This window comes from Tachypleus tridentatus, chromosome 11, assembly GCF_004210375.1.
Source record: "Tachypleus tridentatus isolate NWPU-2018 chromosome 11, ASM421037v1, whole genome shotgun sequence".
Lineage (NCBI taxonomy): Eukaryota > Metazoa > Arthropoda > Merostomata > Xiphosura > Limulidae > Tachypleus > Tachypleus tridentatus.
In genome coordinates this window covers 79,328,832-79,353,507 of record NC_134835.1, presented here as the reverse complement: position 1 = coordinate 79,353,507, position 24,676 = coordinate 79,328,832, and the positions used below count along the sequence as shown (strand labels likewise).

Below are 24,676 nucleotides of genomic sequence, written 5' to 3'. Positions count from 1 at the left end.
TCACAGTTTTTCTCTTTTCAGAAGAGTGTTCTATTCACCTGTTCGGTGTCTGAAATTCATAAATACATATGTTACCTCTACATTGCAGCTGTAACTGAGACCACCAGCAACTTTATATAATTACCATTAGCATAACTCCCCCACCATAAATTATTCTCACTGCTGCTAAAGAATCATCCTTGAGGTTTCCACTTTAAGTTCCTTTTGCATTTTACACTTGTTTATTTGTGTGCACCTTTGAACCACACTATTAACTGGCTATTTGTGTTTATATGAGTTCATTACATTTTTTTTTATTACACTTAAAGTAATTAAAAGCAGTTTATGACCAAGTCACACTCCTGTCAAAGTGTAATGAGGTCATCATTCTTATCCATACCCACTCTTCTAACAGATATATGGGCTTTGTTAATCTGAAGATGACCTAAGAAGGTTGAAACATTGTTCTCTACTTTATTTTAATAAAGGTTTTAATACCCATACCAGCTGTCTTGAGATACCTTTTTGGGCTTTCAACATTTTTTGGAAATCACATATAAAACCACTGTTTATCTGCTACCATTTTACAGGAAGCAAGGCAGTTTTCCTCACCACAGAGTATTCCATTGGATTTTTTACCTACAAGTTTTTCAGAATTACAACCAAAGCACTATTGTATTCAATTGTGTACTCCACTACCTGTTTCTCAGTCGTGTGCAATGTCTATTTTGAGTAACTCATAAACTATTGATATCATAATGTCTTTTTTCCCAGGTGTCTCTACAAAAGGAATGAATTTCAGCCAATATACACCCAATGTGTAGTATCAACAAGTTACTACAGAACCAATACTATCTACCAGCAAAAAAATAATTTGTGCTATATTATGAAAGTTACAGTACAAGCTTTACAATACTTATTATGCTATTAAATTATAAAACAGCTTAGAACATCATACAAAAACAAAGCGTGTAAACTGAATAACGGCGTAAAATTTCCAAGAAGTTCACCCAAGCTATTCACCAAACCCTTGATTATGCACTTCAAGTCATTGGACTGAAGAGGAAACATGAGTTTATATATTTTATTAGCAGTTGAATAAGAAGCCATGTATTTTACCAAATAGATATAAATTAAATTTTGCAACATGTAAAAGATATTTGCTCTGCTAAGAGTAAAACACCAACATATATTGGCACAACAATAGGAAAAATCTTTATTGTTAATCACAACTGACTGTTTCTGGTAACACAGTTACCATTATCAAAATTAATTAGCTGCAATTAATACTCAAGATTTTACCTTTCATTGTGCCAATAAACATCACTATTTCTGTTTTTTACTCTTAATATAGTAGCTTAATGTACTCCAAGGGTTCCCAACCTTTTGGCACTCGCAACCCCTTACCTAAAAGTTTGAAACCCATGTGACCCCCTACTTAGTGCTTACTATCAGCAGCTTAATTTTTCTTTTATTTTCTGTGAAGGAGAGGGAAAGAAACATCTAAAAAAAATATTTAAAAATTCTGTAATTATTTATTAGCAAATTAAATCACATTGGTTCAACCTGAATTCACAAAAATAACATATATTTCTTAAAATAATATTAACATAGGTTTGAACAGCTATTCAACCCAGCTAGTGAGATGCCTGATGTTGCATTTCAGCAGCAAGCTTTGAAATTCGTAGCCGAGCGTTTGTTAGAGTCAGTCTCATGTCATCTCCAACATCCAATCTGTTCCTATTCTTTGTTTTTATATTGACAAGAGTGGAAAATCCTGCCTCACACAAGTAGGTAGAAGCAAATGGAACAAGGACACGTAAAGCTATCATGCTGACTTTGGAGTATGACTGATACATAGCGCACCAGAACTGAGTCACGGATTTCACCTTGAAGAGATCACGAGCTGAAGAGTCGTTCCTTAGATCCAGAAATTAATCTTGGATATCATCTGAGATGCTGGATACATCAAGTTCAGTACAAAATGGGTTCCTTACCAGGGCCTCCTGTTCCTGTGATAGCTCAGGGAAGTAACGCTCGACTTCCTTTTCTAGAGACTGAAGATGTTCGATAATCTCATCCTTGAGGAACTGATCCAGTTGGATCTGAGACTCATCCGTCACTCCACAAAGTTTTTCAAACATAGCAATGTTTCCAAGATAGGTTTTCTGACGCCAGTTCTGCAGTTTGGAAACAAAGGCCCGAAGACTATCTTGAAAAAGGAGAACATGTGTTTTCCTTCCTTGAAGCTTCAAATTGAGTTTGTTCAGCTGGTCAAAAATGTCGGCTAGATACGCAACCCTTTTATTCCATGCTTCACCTTCGAAGTGAGCTACAAGATCTTTCCTTTCTTGAGTCTCCAGGAATAGCTTTATTTCATCTTTCATTTCAAAGACACGATTAATAACGTTTCCTTTCGACAACCAACGTACTGCTGTGTAGAAGAGAAGGACTTCGTGGTCAGCATTCATGTCTTTGCATAGTTCTTTTAATAGGCGAGTGTTGAGTGCTTGAGTCTTCACATAATTTACAATTTTGATTACAGATTCAAGCACTTCCTGCAGAGAGGTATGGAGAGTCTTACTGGCGAGAGCATATCAGTGAATCATGCAGTGGATGCCCTTTGCTTGAGGTGCTAGCTTCTTCACTCTCGACTGGAATCCTGATTTCGATCCCAGCATAGCCGGTGCCCCATCCGTACAAACCCCATACACGTTTTCCCATTGAAGATCTTCACCTTGAAAAAAAGTTGAAACTTTTTCCATGACATCATCAGCTTTTGTTGTGGTTTCAAGTGCACTGCAGAATAAGAATTCGTCTTTGATGTCACCTGAATTAATGTATCTCACGAAGACAAGCAACTGAGAACATGAACTTACATCTGTTGACTCGTCGAGCTGAAAGGAGAACAAAGGGGAACCCTTGATTTCAGTCAAAACCTGTTCCTTCATATCCATAGACATTTTAGAAATGCGCCTCTGTATAGTATTATTTGACAGGGATACTTGCTGCATCATCTTTGCACTGGCTTCTCCAAGAATAAGATTTATTGCTTTCATCATGCAGGGTTTAAGAAGTGTTTCTCCAATCGTTTGAGGCTTTTTTTGTTTAGCAATTTCGAATGCAATCTCATATGAAGCTTCCGCTACGGCTGCACTCTGCTGCTGAAACGACCCACTTCTATCGATTCTTTGGCTTTTAAGACACCGTTCATGCCGTTTGAAGAAATCCCAAACCTTTCTTTGCGTGTTCTGGATGTTTCGTCTCGAGATGACGCTTGAGTTTTATGGTTTCTTTGACTCTGCACTCAGGACAGCATGGCACAAAACACACTGTGGTTTCTCGATGCCGTCGTTGGCAAGCACAGTGGTGAAGCCAATGTTGAGGTTGCATTCTGAGTATCTGCGCCGTTTAGCCATGGACACAACTCACCTCTACTGCTTACTTATCTCCTTGTTAAAATAAAATAAAAATGTTGAATAATGAACGCTTTGGCAACTGTAGATCTTACATTGACTACTTGTGGGGGGTGCAGGTAGAGTAATGATGGGGTAAGAATTGGGAGGGAAGGGAGCGTGGCCAGTCGCGCAATTCGTCATCCACCAATCAGCAACGGACATGTGACTCACGTGTCGACAGCGAGCACACACACACTTAATCACAGCTAAACAGACACACAAGCATACGTACATGCGCGTGCACTCACATACTCGCTACTCACTAGTACACACATACATACAGTTGCAGTCACATACACATTCACTCACAGGCACGCATACGTACACCCATAATATCACCTAATGACATTGAACTAGCGTAGCACACGTTTTGCTTTGCACCGAAACAAAACAAATGTAAGAGCATGAAAATGTAATTGATGAAATAAAATTAATGTTATCCCAAGCTACTTCTAACAAGGCTACGCGACTCCCCTGCCAAGGCGACCCACCGGTTGGGAACCCCTGATGTACCCAAAATGCAGTAAATCTTTACTCTGGTCCTTCTCAGTCACAGGACTTTTATTTTGAAATTAGGAACACCTTGTTTCACAGACTTCTAGACACTTGGGAAAAGTATAATATCTTCTCTGCTACACAAATATTGCCCAGCAAATTGTACTTAAATATGTTGGAAAGAGTAGATTACTTTTGATAATTTTCATGTATAACCCTTTCATACAGTTGTTGGTTCTTAGAACCAGTACAATTGTCAAGCAGCATTTTGTTGTGCTTCAGTTGTTGCCCCAAAGATCTTTTTTTTTGTGTGTCTGTCTTAAAGAGCTGCAAGACATTTCATAAGTTATTTCTATGATTTTTAGTTTATTTGTTTGTTGTTTAGTGCAAGTTATGGAATTGTGGAATGTCTGGCTAAAACTAAATCAGACTTGAATTTTTTTCAAGTGTTCTGTATAGCACATTTGAGCCTCCATATTGATGGAAACATTTTACTAAAAGGCTTGTTGATATTTGAAAGTTGGTAAGATGTAACTGTTTTCATGAGTGCACTTTTTCCAGTCTATTGGTTTGAAAGTTGTTCTGATGTGTCTTATTTGTAATAGTAGAAACGTCTTGAAAAAAATTAGATGCTCCGTTTAGAAGGTAGAAGATTACATTTCTCTTGATAGTTTGTTCAACTTAAAACAGATATTTGTATATGTGTGTTGGCTTTCTGTAAATGATACCTGTAAAGTAGTTACTCTGACAGTGAATTATGACATCCATAAAAACAGGAAGACTCTTGTGTCTTGATGTCTAAAATGAATTTGATGTTTAGGTGTTTGGTACATCTTCTACTGGTTGGGGTTCATAAAACCAAATAACAAATGTATTATCTAACTATCATTTCCACATTTCTAGTAGTGTGACAGCTGTTTTATCCTTAAATGAGATGGGACATGACAACCTGCCAACTGCTCTTTCTATTAATGAGATGATACATGACAACCTGCCAACTGCTATCTCCTTAAATGAGGTGAGACATGACAACCTGCTAACTTCTCTCTCCTTAAATGAGGTAAGACATGACAACCTGCTAACTTCTCTCTCCTTAAATGAGGTAAAACATGACAACCTGCCAACTTATTTCTCCTTAAATGAGGTGAAACATGGCAACCTGCCAGCTGCTCTCTCCTTAAATGAGATGAGACATAAGAACCTGCCAACTGCTCTCTCCTTAAATGAGGTGAGACATGACAACCTGCCAACTTCTCTCTCCTTAAATGAGGTGAAACATGGCAACCTGCCAGCTGCTCTCTCCTTAAATGAGATGAGACATAAGAACCTGCCAACTGCTCTCTCAAAATGAGAATTCTCCAGTTACATCACACTAAGTCGTACACTGTGAATATGGATTGTTAAGAGAAATTAATCAAACAACTGGGATAAAGAAACGACTGTAATAAGAATTTCTACAAAGGAACTCACACAGACGTTAAAATCTTTATAAATAGTCAGCTTGTTGTCCTATTATCATTAGAACCTTCTACAGACTGACTGAGCAACGTTATAGACACACAAGTATATATATAAAAGAAGTAAAAAATAATTATGTTAAAAAATGACTAGATCCAGTAAATAGCAAGTGACTTATGCAGTGATGCAAACTCACTATTTCTGACATGGTGTCTTATATTGATTTAAATATCACGATTTTCAAAACTTAACTTTTTTCTTTTTTGTTGTTTGCAAACCCATTTCTGTTCTGCATGCTAAAGAGTTAACTTAGCCCAAAGTAAGCCTTAAATGAAAGTTTGAAAGTTCGATAAAAAAAAATATCCATGGTGATAATCCATTTTGCGTCTTTTACAATCCTACTCACGTTTGAAAGATGGTTGTTGTTTGGTTATTTTTTAGAAACTTTTGTTTATTTTCGACAGTAACAAGCGTACTTTTCATTACAGGGCTTATAAACAAAATTGGTATATTTAGCTTTAATTATGAGATATGTAAGGAAAAAGCACTTTAAATACAATTGCTGAATATAACAATTGAAGTAATGTCGATTGTCTATAAACTGTTTTATCTGTTTTCCTTGAAAAATCGATTGTGTCACGCCACTGTGCCTGTTACCGCGGGATACTAATGATGTACAGGGTATATTAACAACTACTATGTAAAATTAATAATTTGATTAAGTTTGTGTAGTTACATGCGTGACTTATGAGATCGTTTATAAATTATAGAATTTTTTTAAGTGGGGCTGAAAAGGGTTATGAGTTACGAATTTTCACTTACTTTACAAAATTCCAGGGCTTTAATGTTATATAACTGTTAATGTTAAATCACTGATAGGTCGCCACGTATCATGCATTTAACGTTATGTCTTGATTTAAATAGAAAAATTGTTTTTCGCACGTTTTGAGCAATAAAGTAACAAAATGATCGCTGAATATCCAAGATAACTATGATTATTCGTAGCCTGTAATACACTGTGCAGGGTCGGAGGTTCGAATCCCCATCCCACCAAACATGCTCGCCCTTTCAGCCGTGAGAGCGTTATATTGTGACAGTCAATCCCACTTTTCGTTGGTAAAAGAATTGCCCAAAAGTTGGCAGTGGGTGGTGATTACAAGCTGCCTTCCTTCTGGTCTTACACTGCTAAATTAGGGACGGCTAGCGCAGATAGCCCTCGTGTGGCTTTGTGCAAAATTCAAAAACAAATACACTGCGCATACAAAACATTAGTTATCGGAAATTTTTAATTATACGTTTATGGATTTTAAAAGCAAAATATAACCCACGTAGACTAATTAGGAGTGCGTGTGTGAAATAACGAAGTAACTCACAAGAAGACAAAACAATTAAAATACAGCGATTCATCAGGTGGGCATTTTTGTTAATACTGACATTTTCGGCCATAATCTTAACATCTCATGAAATTTGGCCAATTTAGAAACGTTAGGTTAGTCCTAAATAAATATACTGAACTAACAACGTAAAATAACCTTCATAACCGTAAAAATATACATATAGTAAATATAATAATTAATAATAGTAATAAAACTAACCTAAAAGACAGAATGAAGCGTATATATAAATTTCCCTATAAGACCAGTTAATGGCCAATAAAATCTCATTACTTTGTCACAACAGTGTAACATTAGATTAGTTCACTATTAAAGATAGATAGTTACTGTACGTGGTACCGTGTAAGTTTAGAAGCGAGGGGTAAATATTTAAGCAAAACCTAATGTCTGTATAGATAAGAACGACACGTTTAATGAGTAGCGAAATTTGTTCAACAAACTGTACAATATAAAACCCACATTAAAAAGCAAAGAAGTTACAGAACCTATTCTCAAAACCTTTCGTTCAAAAGATCTACTTATATAGATTTGAAGTATAATAATAAACGAGTAAATAATGTACTTAATTTATTATACCGCCGTTTTAACTCTAGGAATATGCAATATCATAAATCATCTATGAGTAATACATCCCACATTATATTAGTAATACTAAACCCACACCTTTCATTAAGGGCAGAAATAAATAAAGCTAACCCTAAGAACTAGTGAAATGTATAACAACCTAATAACAAACGCTTAATCAATGAACTATCAACAACGGTAGTTACAACAACAGTTAATATCAGATAATTAACCTTAAATGTTCATTTGTTTTAATTATTTGTATACATTTCAAGCAAACGCTAATTTTAAGCATGTTGTTTATTTAAACTTGTGAAAGATGTAGTCATGGGAACCACATAGGTTCTCTCGAATGGCTACGTTGAAGATTGCATGTTTCATAACTATTCAGGGGCACTCTTACCGTATATTAATGTTCTTTGCATATATACATCCACTCATGACAAACACGATCTTTTCCTTCAGGTTTTAAATCCCTATACCCATCACTCCAATACACGTCTATTGTTTCCTGCCAAATCATTTCATTTCTTGACATTAATATTTTCGTGAGAAATGGAGGCCATCTGGCGACATCTGTACGTTAAACACAGTCGGACACACATAGCTAACTACGTTTTCTTTCCACTCATCCTTCATACGTCAAAAAAAAAAAAAAAGTTCGTATATCAGAAATAACCAAATTACATAAGCTCTGCGTTACGATCACGAGTATAGTGACGAACCTATAAAACAAGAAACCTTACAAATTTATTAACATAAATACTAAATGTAATCTGCATATACACACACACAAAATAAATGTTCAAAGTCAGTTTTTCAGCTTAAAACAAACCAGTATTTCTCACATTAACACACGGAACAATTTAACGATTCTAACAACATACGTTCAACCTCACTTGAACAGTGCAATTATAATGCCACTGACCATAACGTATTCCCAGTACACTTTATCTATTATAAACGTCGCTCGTAAAATCACCATAAAACCTATATTAAAAAACCAGAGAAGTTACAAAACAAAATACCTACTTACACAGATTGGAATTATAGTAATAAACGAGTAAATAATGAACTTAATGTATTATACCGTTCTAACTCTAGGAGTATGAAACGTCATTAAACATCTATGAGTAATAGTTCCGATACTAAATCCACATCTTTCCCTTTCACCAAGGACAAAAATAAATATACATAATCCTAAGAACTAGTGAAATGTGTAACGATCTATTAAAAGCACTTAACGATGTGTGTTAAAGTAATATATCTAAACTACCTATTAACGGCACTCACTACTTCACAAATTTCAGATCAGAAACAGAACTGTAACTTACCTTTCTTAATAAACATTTTATTGTTATAAATAAGAGCTTTATATATTCACTTGTCTACAGTAAACGTCTAAATAACATGCAACCATATAACTATATCGCTATAATCTTGTGTATTCTGTTCAATACAGAACGTCTTGATTTAGTTTGTTATTAGCCAACAGGCTCACTTCTTGATTGAAGAAAAAAAAAGACCATATACTCTGAAAATCGCAAAGAAAATATACGAGCTCCATTAAAGTTGTATTAAGACTTACTACACCCAGTTATATCCTATAGGACGATTGCGCATTTTGATAATAGCATGCAGCGTAGTATTAGGTTGTCCAGAAATAAATGTCGGACAATGACATTTGGAAGCTGAATATTGAGTAACTTATCTTTGGTTGGTTGGTTTAATCCAGTGTTTGTCGCTTACAAGTGTCTTAATTGTCTGCTGTTTCAATTCTATTCAGAGTACGTTTCGCAGCATGGACTTTCGTCTGCTTTTCCTCTACGACTTCAAACTTGAACGAAAAGCTACCGAAACTACATGAAACATCAGCCAGGCATTCAGCCATGGATATGTTACTTAACGTACAGTTCAGCGTTGGTTCCAAAGGTTTCGACACGAAGATGAAAGTCTTGAAGACCATGAAGGTCGTGAAAGAAAGCCATCTTTAGATGAAAACACATCAAGGGAAGCAATTGAGACAGACTCTCACACAACAGTACGTGAGCTTGCAGAAAAGCAAATCAAGCATTGCCACCCACCTGAGTGTAACTGGAAAGAAAAAAGTTGGATAAGGGAGTTCAGCATGAGCTGACTGAAGATCAACAAAATCAACGTAATGAGACCTGTCAAGGATGATGCTCCAAAAATTGAACGAATTGGGAATCGAGGTTCTGCCTCATCCACCTTATTCCCCAGATCTTCCCCTACAGATTTTCATTTTCTCAAGCACTTCGACAACTTTTTGAACAATAAACGCTTTCAAAACCAGACAACTGCAGAAAAACTTTCAGGAAATTCACCGACCATAGAAACTCTGATTTCTACAGAAAGGGCATAAACAGCTTCGATACACGTTGGCAAAAGTATTTTGAAGCAGCAGGTGCTCTATTTGATTAAAGCATGTTTTACAACACTGGTTTATACATTTCCAAACTTCGCAAAATGACATTTATTCCTGAACAACCTAATAGCTTCCACTGCAAAAGAATCCACCAAAACACATTTCCCACTCTATTAGCTTTCTACATTTAATCTAATCTATAAGGGCGATGCTTTAACAGCGCCAGTTTCAACAGTCCGATGGCAAACAAATCCACAACTTGACAGTTATATCTTCGTATGAAACAGCATAAACATCTGTTTCACTCTCTATGTGGTTAAGGTAACCGTTGTACGGTTGAAAGTTTTATTTTGGTGATTCAATACCTCGTTGGTCTCATTTTCGTACGAAGCCAGTATTTTTCGGTGGTATAAATGATCCAGAGCATTGGCATCACGACAAGTAGAGTTCACTTTAATCTTTGTATCCAGTGTCTTGGTTCATAACTTATTCCAGGTACGATATTCGGCGATGATCGTGAATACCTTCGTGAACGTTTTCTGACGTACCATTGTACAGTTTCTCGATATTTATTTCTTCAATAAACTATTAAAAACTGCACGAGACTCGTTACAGTTATCAAGGTACACATATATTACCAACCGCTGCCATTTATCCCCGATTAGGTACCCTCTATGCCCGGCATGACTGGATAGTTAGGACGTACGACTCGCAATCTGAGGGTCGCGGATTAGAATCCTCGTTACACCAAACATGTTCGGCCTTTCAGTCGTGTAGGACGTTATAATGTGATTTGTTTTGTTTGGAATTTCGTGCAAAGCTACACGAGGGCTATCTGCGTTAGCCATCCCTAATTTAGCAGTGTTAAGACTAGAGGGAAAGCAGCTAGTCATCACCACCCACTGCCAACTCTTGGGCTACTCTTTTACCAGCGAATAGTAGGATTGACCGTGACATTATAACGTCCCGACGACTGAAAGGGCGAGCATGTTTGGTGTGACGGGGATTGGAGTCGAGTGCGGTCAATCCAAAGTTGTTGGTAAAAGAGTAACCCAAGAGTTGGCGGTGGGTGGTGATGACTAGCTGCTTTCCCTCTAGTCTTACATTGATAAGTTAGGGATAGCTAGTGCAAATAGCCCTCGAGTAGTTGTGCGCGAAATTTTAAAACACACAAAGAAACTAGGCACCGCTCATACAGTATTCTATAGTTGGTCTTCCCTTCCTGAATATGTTGTGGAAACAAACTGTGATCACGTGACAAAACATGGATACTTATTATCTTCCGAACTATGCGTGAAGCACATGAACAACTATAATTACTAACCTTTGTGTTCATGTTTTCTCGTCTCTTACAAGACACCGTACTTTACTTACTATGGCTGGATAATCCTAGTGCCCTAAGTTATGTAATATTTGTGCCTTAGAAATTCTAAATCCCCGCTCTGAATACATCCCTGTGATATGCGTGCATGAATATTTTGCCTCGGAAATAGTAGTTACATGCCATTTCAGAAAATGATTAGTTTTCGGTGACATCACACTACTTACATGACGCAAAACAGTGTCGAACTGTAGTTCTGATACATCCTGTTTTTATTGGGATTCTGTATTAGCTATCATTGTCAGATGACTTTCTGATTTGAATATTCAAAATAATGTTAAAATTACGTACTCAACTCCATGTAAAATAAAATGATTGTGTTCAAACAGAGTAATATTTATTTCATTGCCTGGAATATTTATTTTTGTTTTCAACTGCATTCATTATTGAATGCCAACGTAACTTTAGAACAGTTGTTTTCAATAGAATAGTAAGAGTTGTTAACTGGAAGAGCTGTTTGATAAAAAAAAAAAAAGTTTTCAATTCTGGAATGAATTTAACTAATTTACAAATGATTTGTTCGAAGCTAAGTGACAGCTTTTGTTTTAATTGAAGAAAATCTCCCAATATATTTCCGACGAAAAATGGATCTGATTGTTTCTTTTTGGAATTTCGCGCAAAGGTACACAAAGGCTACCTGCGCTAACCGTTCCTAATTTAACAATGTAAGAGTAGAGGAAAGACAGCTAGACATCACCATCCGCCGTCAAGTCTTGGGCTACTCTTTTAACAATGAATAGTGGGATTGACTGTCATATTGTAATGGTCCCATGGTTGATAGAGCAAGCATGTTTGGTGGGATGGGAATTCGAACCCAAGACACTCAGATTACGAGTCGAGCGCCCTAACCATCTGACCATGCCAAGCCAAAAATGTGCCCAAAAATACTATGTACTGATAAATAAAAGAATATATGTAGCTATAATTTTTAAAATAAAACTACCAAACATCTTACTGAAATTAGGGTTTATCACGTAATTATCTGTGCCACTAAAGGTGATGAGGGTTTAGTTTTCATCTATGTGTGTATATTGGTTTGTATGTTTGTCAACAAGATTTCTCGAAAACGACTGAATGGATCTAGACAAACATTGGTACGTGTTTAGACTATGACCCAATTGGAAGTAATTAGTTTTTGGAGATTCAAGGTTAAAGCAAGGTTACGAAGACCTAAAAATTTCCATCTGTTAACATGAGGACCGATTTATTTCACACTACGTTTTGCCCTATAATTCAGGTTGGACTTTAATTAAAGTTGATGGACATATGCAGAATATTGCTTCTCATTGTCCAGACAAAAATGGTCTGTGTTTCATTACGACGGATATACGGATACATTTTCGTACGTCTTAAGAGCCAAATATTACCAATGCCACGTTGCGGTGGTATACGGTCTAGGTAGCTCTCCTTCAGGTTATTTCTTCTTTAAGAGATGATTCCAAGCACTTCCCTGAGAGCCCCCCAAAGGTAGACGTTCATCTCATATTTTGTCAATGATTACAGTTTGTACTTGCATTGTCAAATCTGTAATTTCGCTTTTATATGTGAGAGAAAACTACGTTATTTGCATCTTCCAAGAGACAGTATTTTCTTTTCCTAAGATATATATACACCGGTAAAATTAATTATAAGTTATAGCAATACGAACTGCAAAGCGGCAACCACACTTTTACTTTAATTTGACTATTATTGATGTGTAACGAACTAAAACGTGTTCCAAGCATATTCACAGTTTCATTTTGACGGAAATGTATTGCTTGCTTATGAATTTCGCGTGAAAAAGCTACTCGAGAGCTATATGCGCTAGCCATCCTTAATTTCGAAATTATAGACTAGAAAGAAAAACACCCGTTAAGGTTTCAAGTATATAGCAAGTTATGATTCTTCTACAATAGGTGTTTGTGATTTGTTGGCGATTAATTCGAACAATAAGCAACAAGCACACAATTTACTTTTAAAATAATACATTAAAAGCAAGTGAAACTTGTGTACAGAAATTATTTATACTATAAGATATCACAGTTGTATTTAAAGCTTTTAATAATTTTCTATTTTTGTAAAAGGTCCACACTAGTTTAATTATTTTAGAAACCAACTAACAATACGAACTACTTTTCTACTCTCTATTTTTACTGTAAAATCTGCGACTGGTTTACTTACGTTACGTGGGTTACCATAGCTACATCTAGAATTATAAATAATTGTCTCCTTTTCATCAAAGTCCAGATAGACGGATTCAGTTACTTTATAACACCCTTTGAAACTCACTTTAAAACATCGCCCGTTATGGCTAATAACTCGCATACCAGCTAACTTCACGTTCTGTAAGTGTTTCTGACTAAACCTTTACTTTACTGAACTCTACTTGATTTGTGCTCAATTGTTCGCCTATATTTATATACTGTACAGTGAGGCCTCGAACTTGCTATAAACTACGCGACTATATAACGTAACAATACTCACTCAAGGTAACAAGAAGAATACCAAAGATTTGAGTAACTTGACGTCAACAGTTGAACCAACACAGAACGCACGACTCTTACCAAGTTACGCAACCAAATTTGTTACGACTGTTGCCTTTAAAATAATTATTTTAACTCTTTATTTATGAAAAGTAAGTTAAATGTTAAATCACCAAATAAATTAAATAATACCTCTTAAACTAAATAGTCTTACGCATCCAACAGCACCTATTCAAAATCGCTCACTGCCAACTCATGGGCTACTCTTTTCCAATGATTAGTAGGACTGGCTGACACATTATAACGCTGCCACGGCTGAAAGGGCGAGGATGTTCGGCGATGAGATTCAAACCTGCGACCAACAGATTGTGAGTCTAATGCACTAACAACCATGCCATGATAGGTCGACGAAAACACAGCTGTGGATTGCTTGTTTTGTTTTTTGAATTTCGCGCAAAGCTACACCAGGGATATCTGCCCTAGCCGTCCCTAATTGAGCAGTGTAAGACTAGAGGAAAGGCAGCTAGTCATTACCACCCACCGCCAACTTTTGGGTTACTCTTTTACCAATGAATAGCGGGATTGACTGTCACATTGTAATGCTCCCATGGTTGATACAGCAAGCATGTTTGGTGGGATGGGAATTCGAACCCGCGACCCTCAGATTACGAATCGAACACCTTAACCCACCTGGCCATGCCGGACCGCAAAACTGTGGAAACTAAACTAATACGTGATCGATTCTGCGATAATCAAGAATGAGAAACATGGGTCATATAAATTCCAGTTATCTAATTACTTTGATCTAAGTGTTAATACAAAAATTTACTGTTATAGAATCCTATTCTGCAAATATGTTTACATTTTATGTCTCAACTGTAACTCATGTGATGAAAAGTCCTTGCAAAAATAGTTCGTTTTGTTTAAATTTCTCGAAAGTTTGTAAATAATTAATGATAATAACGCCACACCATTCATTCAGTGCTACGTGTGTGGCACGAAATACTTAAAGGTATGCCACATCAGAGCTTCAGGGGAAACCAATCCAAATATTCTTGTTCCACGGATCTAGGTCTGACGTCTTGTGCATTTTATCGTTTTCGTGGGTAGTATCCGGTATAATAATCTAAAATGAATTATCTATTAATTTCTTTTTTTGTCATTAATTAGTTTATATTCCATGTTTCTATTGTTAAAGCTGCTTCACTAATATCTTTGGGAGGACTGTATGTAGTGGCAGAGCTGGGATTCGATCTTTGGTCTTGTTGCAGAAAGGATGTTTTCCCAATAAAACTATCTAAATGCTTTAGGAGGTACATACAGACTTTAGTGACATCTATCCTAGGCTCAGACTGACTGAGTTATCAAATAATCTGACGTAAAAATATTTTACTTTTTCTAATGCAATTCGTATTCCATTATTTTATTATTATTCTGTTTTATTTTTCTCACTTCCTTTAGACAGATAGGTCGGTATTACAAAATCTTGTATATGTATTTTTCACCTCATTTCTAATGTATTGGAATCCACATTAACAAAGGTATAAAATGATGTTTTTTCTTACTCTCCATTGAGCCTTAGGATGTTTTAGTGTGTGTACTAATTTCTAAATACTGTTTTGTTTACATTCTTTGCATGTATTATATCTATGAATGAGTGTTTTAATTCTCCTGTAGTGAAGTAAATCACTGTATGTTGTGTATTTAGGTCACTAAACAAAACTAATTTTACTCTAATGATAAAAACGTTTAGAAGAAAAAGTGATAGTTATTAGTGGATTAGTCAACAGCTACTATATATATATATGGTCAGTTTACTAAACCAGCCTCAAAAACATTTAAGTAAATTTAGAAGGGAATCAGGATTTAAAACATTTGTTCAAAGACAAATCAATATTTTCAGAGCCTTGATAAAATTTTGATTTCACAACTTTTGATTTTTCTTAATTATTTACAAAATCTTTAAACCATGTTTACGAGCCCTATTCATACTACTATTGTGTTAGTCCTAATTATACTACCTGAACCATTCCTTCAGTGTACTATCAATTTATTTTAGGCTGTCAAGTAATGACAAGTTATTATCTAAATTTTGCACAAGATAGTCTTGCCATCTTGTGGAAAAAATTAAATTATGAAAAGTTTAATATTTAGCAGAACTTAATTATGTTAATGAAAGCACTACTTTTACATATTTTATATTTTTATGTATTATTCAAATAATCATAATAAAGTATTTCACTTGGATCTGCACAAGATGGTTGTGACATGATATAGAAAAACAAACTGCTGTTTTAGAAATGTAATTTTTTAACGAAAAATTTATAAATACAAAAAGTTTTCGTACCAGCAGACGTCACTTCACCATCAATATGAAATTCATCAAATGGTTCAATACAAAAACTGGTCCATTTTGGGCTTGATAAAGCTGCCAACACAGCCCCCTACAGAACAAACAGTATATTCCTTCTGTATTTAATTCAAACATCCACCAAATATAATGTTATAAAGTTTTGAATGCAATCTATGTTTATAAATTTATTGTTAGTTTACTATCACAATTATGGCAAAACGTACATTGCTAAAACCACGTTTTTATCCCCATCCTGTAGTTTTGTACTTAATTAAATGCAAACCATTCAGTGAAACGTAAATAACTTATTTCAATTAATATCATCATAATTAGTTAGTTTTAATGTATGATTGAAGTATCTGTATTACTTTATAATTTAACTGCGTCTTTTTTTTACAAACATAATTAAATATAACATGATTAACTGGAAAATTCACCATCTGCAAGGGTGACCACATCTCAAATACCACTAGTCCTTGATGAAGACCATTTAACCAGGTAATTGAGAATCATATGATTTAGTCAAGAAAGTTTGAGAGGTGTACAGAGTTTCATAACTATATTATATTGCATAACTAATTTAATTACAAACATAATTAAATATAACATGATTAACTGGAAAATTCACCATCTGCAAGGGTAACCACATCTCAAATACCACTAGTCCTTGATGAAGACCATTTAACCAGGTAATTGAGAATCATATGATTTAGTCAAGAAAGTTTGAGAGGTGTACAGAGTTTCATAACTATATTATATTGCATAACTAATTTCAAGTTAGCGTTGCTTTTATTTATCGTCTTCCTCAGTTTCAACAATGCAAAGATAATAAATAAGAAATGTATCAATTTAGAGTATACTGTGAGGACCAATAAATACTGTTCAAAACAGGTGACGCTTGCAACAGTTTTATTTAGAGATAAACTAGGTATGTCGACTGAGAATGAAGGAACACACGTACAGTTTCAAGAACACCCGTTTCATACTGCCCAAAATTTCCCAGTTAAAACTTATGTTTCTCAAATTGTCTCTGGTAAGAATTTAGTTCCCCTGGAACATGTAGTTCTTAAGATAATTCATTTTAAATAAAGGGGTGTCATGATGAGAATCCTTTACTTGTATTGTTCACATCACAATTACAGTACGATTGAGAGACCTGTATTACTCATATTACACTTGTTTGTGTACAAACAAAAACTCTTATTGTTTACTATTATAACTATTTATTTCTTGTGTATAAGCATTACTGATCAACTTATTTTATAATTATCACTGACGAATAAAAAAATTGGAAACTCACATTATTTGCATTATTATTCTTATTTGCAATAAATAAATACAAAATCTGAACGTTTACATTTTATCTACTATTTGTACATAAGCAAAGTAAGATATCTGCACTGTTTACTTTTTAAGTACGTATTTATTGCACACAGAAAATGAAATATGTACTTGTACTGTTTACATAATTATTTAAGTGAAAAAAATATAACCAAGATATTTAAATTGTTTAATTACTTTTATATTGTTTAGGTTGTAACTTGGTAATTCCCACTGTTTATTACAAATAATATTTTACTATTACTGTGTGTATCAGAATTTCTTCATTCTTGGTTGTATATTTTTATACATATATTGTTTACATTGATAAAGTAGAACTTTACCTTTAATTTTATTCTAGCATTAAACTTCTTCAGTTCCTCTACTGTTTCCTGCAGGTGAAGTTTCAGATCTCTTTCCTAAAATAACATTAAGCCTTGATCAGAGTAAACTACCTAATTTTTCCATAATAAGGTTATTAATATTCTTAATAAACACATTTTAAAGATAATACTTAAATTTTCCCATAAAAATAAGTTTTTCTTTTTTCCATATTTTACTAATATTTAATCTATGCTTCTAGCCTGGGATTTTGAAAGAGATGAATAATTTCCTAGTGGCAGAATATTTAATTATGTTGATGATATGTTTCCAGTGTCTTCATAGCATGTTTATCCTTGTGGAACATGATGGTACCAGGTGTTTTCTACTCCCTCAGTTATGTACATTTTTTGAAACTTCTCTATTTTATTTCAGTTTAGTGTGAATACAGCAAGTGATTCAAATAGAAAAATCTAGCTCCTCAACCAGGACCTAGATTCACTAACTGGCAATTAATCAAGTTTTCTTGCAAGAGAAATAGCTCCTAAACTTCCAGAAGAAAAGACTGCCTTTTTTGCTGGCAAACTGTGTAATGTTTCTGGGCTTCCCCACCCTTAGATCATACATGAGTAGGTGAATGTCACGTATATGAAACATAACCTTGCACAATATGGCTCTGTTGTTATTATGTAATATTAAAAGGAAAGTGACCTCTTGTTAGGCAGATTTTACTGAGAGTTGAAGGATTTTTTTTACTTGAATTTTGCTATAAAATTATGGTAAGATACAGCATAGATTTAACTGTAACTTTAAGTTTGTTTTCATTTTAGATTTTGCTATAACCAGAAGTGGAAGAAAAAAGTAATACACATAAATAGAAACTCACCTTGAGCCATACGTGATCTAAGGCTTCATCTACTGTTATTCTTTCTTTGGAATCAACTGTTAGCATTTTTTGAACTAAGTCTTTAGCATAGTCACTGACATGGTCCCATGGTCGACCTGCTAGCTGGAATTATAATCCATTCTGAAGTTATATTAAAACTTGTATTTGTTCTGTAGTTTGTTGGTCTTTTATTTAAAAAAAAACTCAACTATTAATTCAATTTAAAGATACAATTTTATACATTTAGAACTGTTAACTCTATCTATGGAGTTGAGTCATGAAAATCACAATAGTCTTTTCTTATAATAACAGAGCCTTTTTATGAATTGCTATTGTTTAAACAACTTCCAAGGTTTCCCTCAGTGACCAGATGAGAGGATATTTATTACACTTCGCATCTCTAAAAACATCTAAGATCCTACTAAAAACAACTTAGATTTGTGTTTACTACTACAGAAGATATTAGGAACTAAATCATAAAAAAAAACACCCATATAAAAATTATGATGACTGTTATGATCACTTTATTCACTGTAATACATTACCCCAGATCTCATTTCAAGCCATGGAGGATCTTTATTTACTGTAACTCACTACCTGTTGTCTCTTTTCATGCCATGAAGGATTTTTATTCATTGTGTTACAAACACTATATAAGGTTACCTTTTAAGTCAAGTTATGGAGGATGTTTAGATTGTAACCAAGCTAGCCTAAACAATCCTAGTATTGAGAAAAAGACTATCAACAGCATTTTAGAACCAATAAGTTGAAGCTGAAATGTTATTATACACACATTTACTATTGGAAACCAATAAAGAGTGATGCTATCACAATTATAATAAGTCACATGGTGATGTAATATCATATATATTACCTATTACAGGTTGAATTCATAAAGCTTACATTGTAATAAAGTAGTTAAAAATAAAAATATTTAACCCAGGGTATAGTCATTTTACACAAGTTGTACTTTGCTACCATTAACATCATAAATAAATGTTTGAGAAATAAATTCAGTTTTTATTAGGGATTTGCATTTTACTTTATCAATAAAAAAGTTAGATAAAAAAACTTTTCAAAACAAATATAGGTATTTGTATAAATATGAATTCAAAAGTTTTAACACTACATTTGGCTATTTTAAATAATAAAAATTGAAGATGATGAGGTTTTGTACATTAAGTCGCCCTTGACATATGGAATCATACAAGTGCTCCTTGGTCCCTAAAAAAGGGAGTGTTCCAGAGAGCAGCACATAAAGCAGCACACCACAGCTCCATACATCTGCTGGCTTTCCATATGGCTGCCTTTTGATGATTTCTGGTGCCAAGAAATGAGGGGATCTAACTCTTCCTGTTTGAAAAGTAAATTATGATGAGAGATCTGATAAAAATAAATGAATTTAAATAAAATATAGTTGATTACTTTAGGACTATGATATTCTCACATGTGTAATAACAAAACAGATATCCTTAAAAGTTAAACTTAGCACTGTGCAGATGTTCCTTACTTTTAGACTTCATCTGTTATACTAAAAGTTAGCGTTTTCTTAAATGAAAAGTGTGTTTTCAACAATACTTATCTCTGCTCAAACAACAGCTATTACTCAACAGTTAGGATTTCTTTTCCTTTGCCAGTCTAAGTACTGGTTTGATTTTTTCTTGCTTTCTTCAGTCTTTTATTCTCTACTTAATTGACCTTCATGACATCTGACTCATGAACTCTCCACCTATGTCAATGCTTTCTCTCTCATGATAATGTTGTCATTGTTTTGAGACTGACTCATTATGCAGTCACTAACACTGTCTCTTAGTGAGGAGAAAGTGTTAAAGGAGGTATGTATTATTGGGAAAACATCTTTGGTTTAAGAAAATGCTAAGTTCTGAAACATACTTACCTCCATTTATGCTACAGCTAGAGTTCCACATTGATAACACAGAGGGGTTGGTGACGGTATTATCCAAACAGAATGTGTCTGCATAGATTATGCACGTGTGTACCAAAAGAAACAGAAGATTAGCACCCAAGTGGGGTAACTCACACTACATCCAGAACAAGTATGCTCTTTATCCAGAATCTAAATCATGCACTGCAAATGGAAGTTGAGGTGATCCATCATTATTACTGACTAGACCTCAATCAGGTACCAAGGTCCCACTGCTCAGGGTTGGAATTATAGGGCCATGGCTCCTAAATCCTATATAGTTAGCTAGGGTATTTAAATCACAATACTTGTGCATATTTGTGAGTGAATCTCAACCTGAACCTATAAAGTGTTGTGTTTCAACCCATCAGAATCATGAGGAGAAGATAAGAAGGAACACTGAAATGGACAAGCCCTCTCCTTAACTTGAAGAAGTCCAAAAGGCAATATCACAAACTTGAAATGACCAGACCTGTATCCATATTCAATCTAATGAAATAAAACTCATCCAGTCTGGAGTCATGAACACACATCTTCACTCTCCATTCATGTAGGCAAGGCAAATTCCACTTGGAACAAACTATGCTCAATCAAGTATCCATAATAGAACCACTCCATGTTCAGAATTACAAGACAATAGATACTCTTCCATGAACAATAAACTTAACTAATGTTGATCAAAACAAAGGGTCACACTCAACCCAACTGGATAGTTGAGGATCATATCTGATCTGGTATTACAAGTAGGTTCCCACATAGGCTGGTGTTACTCCTATTGACATCTGAAAAAAAACAAAAAACATTCAGGGTTCCAGATAGAAGAGCCTCCAACTTCATTCTCTTTCCCAAGAGTGGAGGAAAGTCATTTGAACATTCTGGAGTAATAACCTCTGTCCATCACCCCAGTAACAAGAAAATGGGAGCAATAAGGACTCCATAGCTCCAATAGTAGAAGATGGGAGAGGGGGGGGGGTAATGCACACTACAGAGTCCTGAAAAACAATGTTCTGGAAACAATGCAATAGATGAATCAAGTTCCATAAATTTTTAAAAGCAAACTGACTGTGATTTATATAATGCCCTGATAAGCAGGTACAGGCAAGATCCATTTATGCTTTACTCATGACAACCATGTGAAATGAATGACTAATCCTGATGCAATGACCCATAGTATACATGCATTCATAGTAAAGGTTTTCCATTTATCCAGAAATTATCAGGGCCAAGCCCCAACACATCTAGAAACCATAAGGTAATCACAACTGTCACTTAAAGCATTCAAACCAAGAACAGGAACCTTGTGTATATGGGCAATATCCATTCTGCGTACCAATGGACTGAGAGAATGATGTCTAGGGTTAGGACACTTGAACAGAGGTGGAACTATGACTCCTGTAGAAGCCAATGAGACAGAGATGAATGCACATGTGTGACATAAAACTTTTATTTCCAAAGATTCTGCAAAAATTAATGGTTGGAGAAACTGTGCCTTATGTAACTCAAAGAGAGTGGCAGCAAGTAGACAAACACCCTTCAACAACACATTTCTCCTTTACAACATACCATCCAAGAGACTAGGGAAAGTGAAGCAGCTAACAATCAAACCAAGATGGATGCTAATAATGGCCCCAATTCATCATCTAATTGATGTAGTGATTGCCAAGAGGTTTCTGAGAAAAAAATTAGGGATGATAAATAACTCAACACCATAGTTAGAGTCAGACAAATCATACAAAATTATGATCTATTCAGGTTGATCATAGAACTCCATTCTGTAACCCCACATTTCCAGGAGTGGGTCTGTACTCTGAGAGTCTAAATATACTTCCACCTGGTGGTGGTAGGCTAAAGGATATTGTTCTGACAAATGTAGTGGACAAGGCATAGTTGTCCCTTCATGTAACTGAGCAGAAAACCTCCCTGCATGATTCATAATATCAGAACTAAGTACTCAGTCTCACACCCTTCCACCACGAAGGAAGATGCAGACTTGAAGGTAATGAGGAAAAGACACAAAACATCACATACTGGACTTACCAACTGTAAAAAAGGAGGTAGAGGTGGCTAATCCAAATTAGCCTTATGAAAAGTCAACAGAGTAAATAAAGGTGCCTAAAAAATGAATCTAAATTTTCTCCAGAATTTCCAGGATTGCCCACAAGTGCAGGCTCAGACCACTGAGAGACACTAACAGACCTAAAGTATGTTTCCATCTCACTATAGATAAGATCACAGACATCCTCAACCAAGAAAGATCCCCCCCCCAATTCTTGAACAATGCTAGGTGTCAGGGTTTTGATAGGAGGGACCTGATTTGCCTGCTTGCTGGATACACTAATCTGGAAATTCATGCCAAGCAAAAACATTTTTTTTGTATGAAAAATAAAATAGGTAAATCGAAGAACATTCATATTATCTCCAATAATTGTATTACAGAGAAACCTGTTAGTGATTGCTCTGTTGAGAAAAATGACAACATTACCTGCAGGAGGTGCTCACATTCAGCACCAGGATAAAGGACACATCGATGCAGGTGAAGAGGGACACAAAACAGATATCATTACAAGCAATTAAATGGAAAATAATAGTTTGGAGTAAGCGAGATAAAATCAGACAAATGCTTTGATGGGCAAAGGAATAAACATTAAGATCCCAACATAAATATTATTTCTTTTTTTCTATTTCACACATCAGTCAAGATGTGATAATGCCAAAGAAAATACACAAGACAAGCTTATTACGAACAATATTCAACTGAAAGACAAAAAGGATGTGAGTGCATATATAAACAGTAAATATGTGGCCAGAGATAAACTAAAGTAATGACACATCTCTGTAAAACCTATAAATGATTTAACTATCAAAAACCTCTCACCATGCACTGCTTGAGCACACCTACTTGTTTCAGCCAATTTACAGCTTTGTAAATAGAGCTGCAAGTGTATTCAAGAAGACTAAAATAACAAAATGTATTCAAAAGCTATTTTTCAGCTGAGCTAAACATGAAAAGTGAGGAATAACCAAAAAAATGAGAGATTATTCCTAAAATACAAAAACAATCAAAACATAACAAAAACCTCAAAAAAACATCAGTCTATTCTAACATATCTAAGAAACTAAGTGATATACTACAGTACTTAAATAATAAATAAACATTTTCTACAAAGATTACGTTTTCCTTTTAAAGAAAGGCACTAGTGGATTCTAATGAAAAGTTTTTATACAAGGTTTATGTTACTAAAGACGTTACAGAGTACAGTAGAAACTTATACCTAGTTCTATTTTTAAACATACTAAAAATTTTGAAAAAAATGTTAAATTTTTATTATGTTTATATTTTGTACTTGGTCGTGAAAATATATTTTCCCCTTAGAGCATAAGTAGTACAGAACAATCTAATTAATCAGTTTAAAGTTATTGAGATGTTACAACCATAGATCAGTAATCATGCACAATATTCAAGAATTCTATTGATCAAAATACCTTAAAATGTTCCAAAGATTACCATTCATTGTCACACACAGACATACCCTTGTGATGTGGAACATAAATTACTCGATGACTTTGTTTTTTTTCTTATTAAGTTTATGTTCTTGTCCTTTATGATATCTTTGCTAAGTCTTTAAATCTCAATCCAATATTAATTCTTTTCTTGTAAGCATTTTTGCTTTTCAAGACATAGTAAGACTATTTTAATAAACCTAAACCAATTAGTGACTTTTTCTGTTTATAAATTTATAACTGAAGAAATTATTATTAACATTCACTGAAATATAAAACAGTTGTATTTTAGGTAGTTTTGTATTTTTACAGTACAAAGTTAATGATTAAAACTTATGATACAAAAAAGATATACAAAGAAAAAGTGTTAATTTAAAACACAAACAAATGTAGAAACAAAATGCTCATAGAAATTAGATGTGATAAGGTATAGTCTAGCTACCCTCATTAGTATGATCACCCTTCAGCTGGATAGCAGAACTGAATCCTTCCATCTTCACTGGAGCTGAATTCTCTCTAGTAGCAAGCAGGATACATTGTGGATTGATATCCCTGTGGATGATGTCATTGTGGTGGCAGTAGCGAACTGCATCAAGAATCTGTCGCATGTAATGGCTAAACGAAAAACAATAAACAAATATTACTAAACCTTTCTGTTCTTATAGAAATTAAATATTTGACAAAAACAAAATTAACAGTTTAGTGAATTAAAATGAAAAACTGTTAAGAAAAGAAAACGTTTTTCATGATATCCATTATAAGCTTCCAATACTAGATGAGAGAACTACCAAGAA

At 34.6% G+C, this 24,676-nt stretch overlaps 1 protein-coding gene across 1 annotated transcript in view; it reads right to left on the bottom strand.

Annotated features, from left to right (window-relative positions):
• Window positions 1–24,676, bottom strand: part of LOC143232564 (peripheral plasma membrane protein CASK-like) — a 236,809-nt gene that overhangs the window by 115,133 nt on the left and 97,000 nt on the right. Inside the window, exons 5-9 of the mRNA XM_076468137.1 lie at window positions 24,325–24,497; window positions 19,635–19,810; window positions 18,458–18,580; window positions 17,595–17,669; window positions 15,925–16,021 (exon numbers count right to left, since the gene is read on the bottom strand). Of these exons, the coding sequence (XP_076324252.1) occupies window positions 15,925–16,021; window positions 17,595–17,669; window positions 18,458–18,580; window positions 19,635–19,810; window positions 24,325–24,497 (644 nt within the window). The remainder of the gene's footprint in view (window positions 1–15,924; window positions 16,022–17,594; window positions 17,670–18,457; window positions 18,581–19,634; window positions 19,811–24,324; window positions 24,498–24,676) is intronic.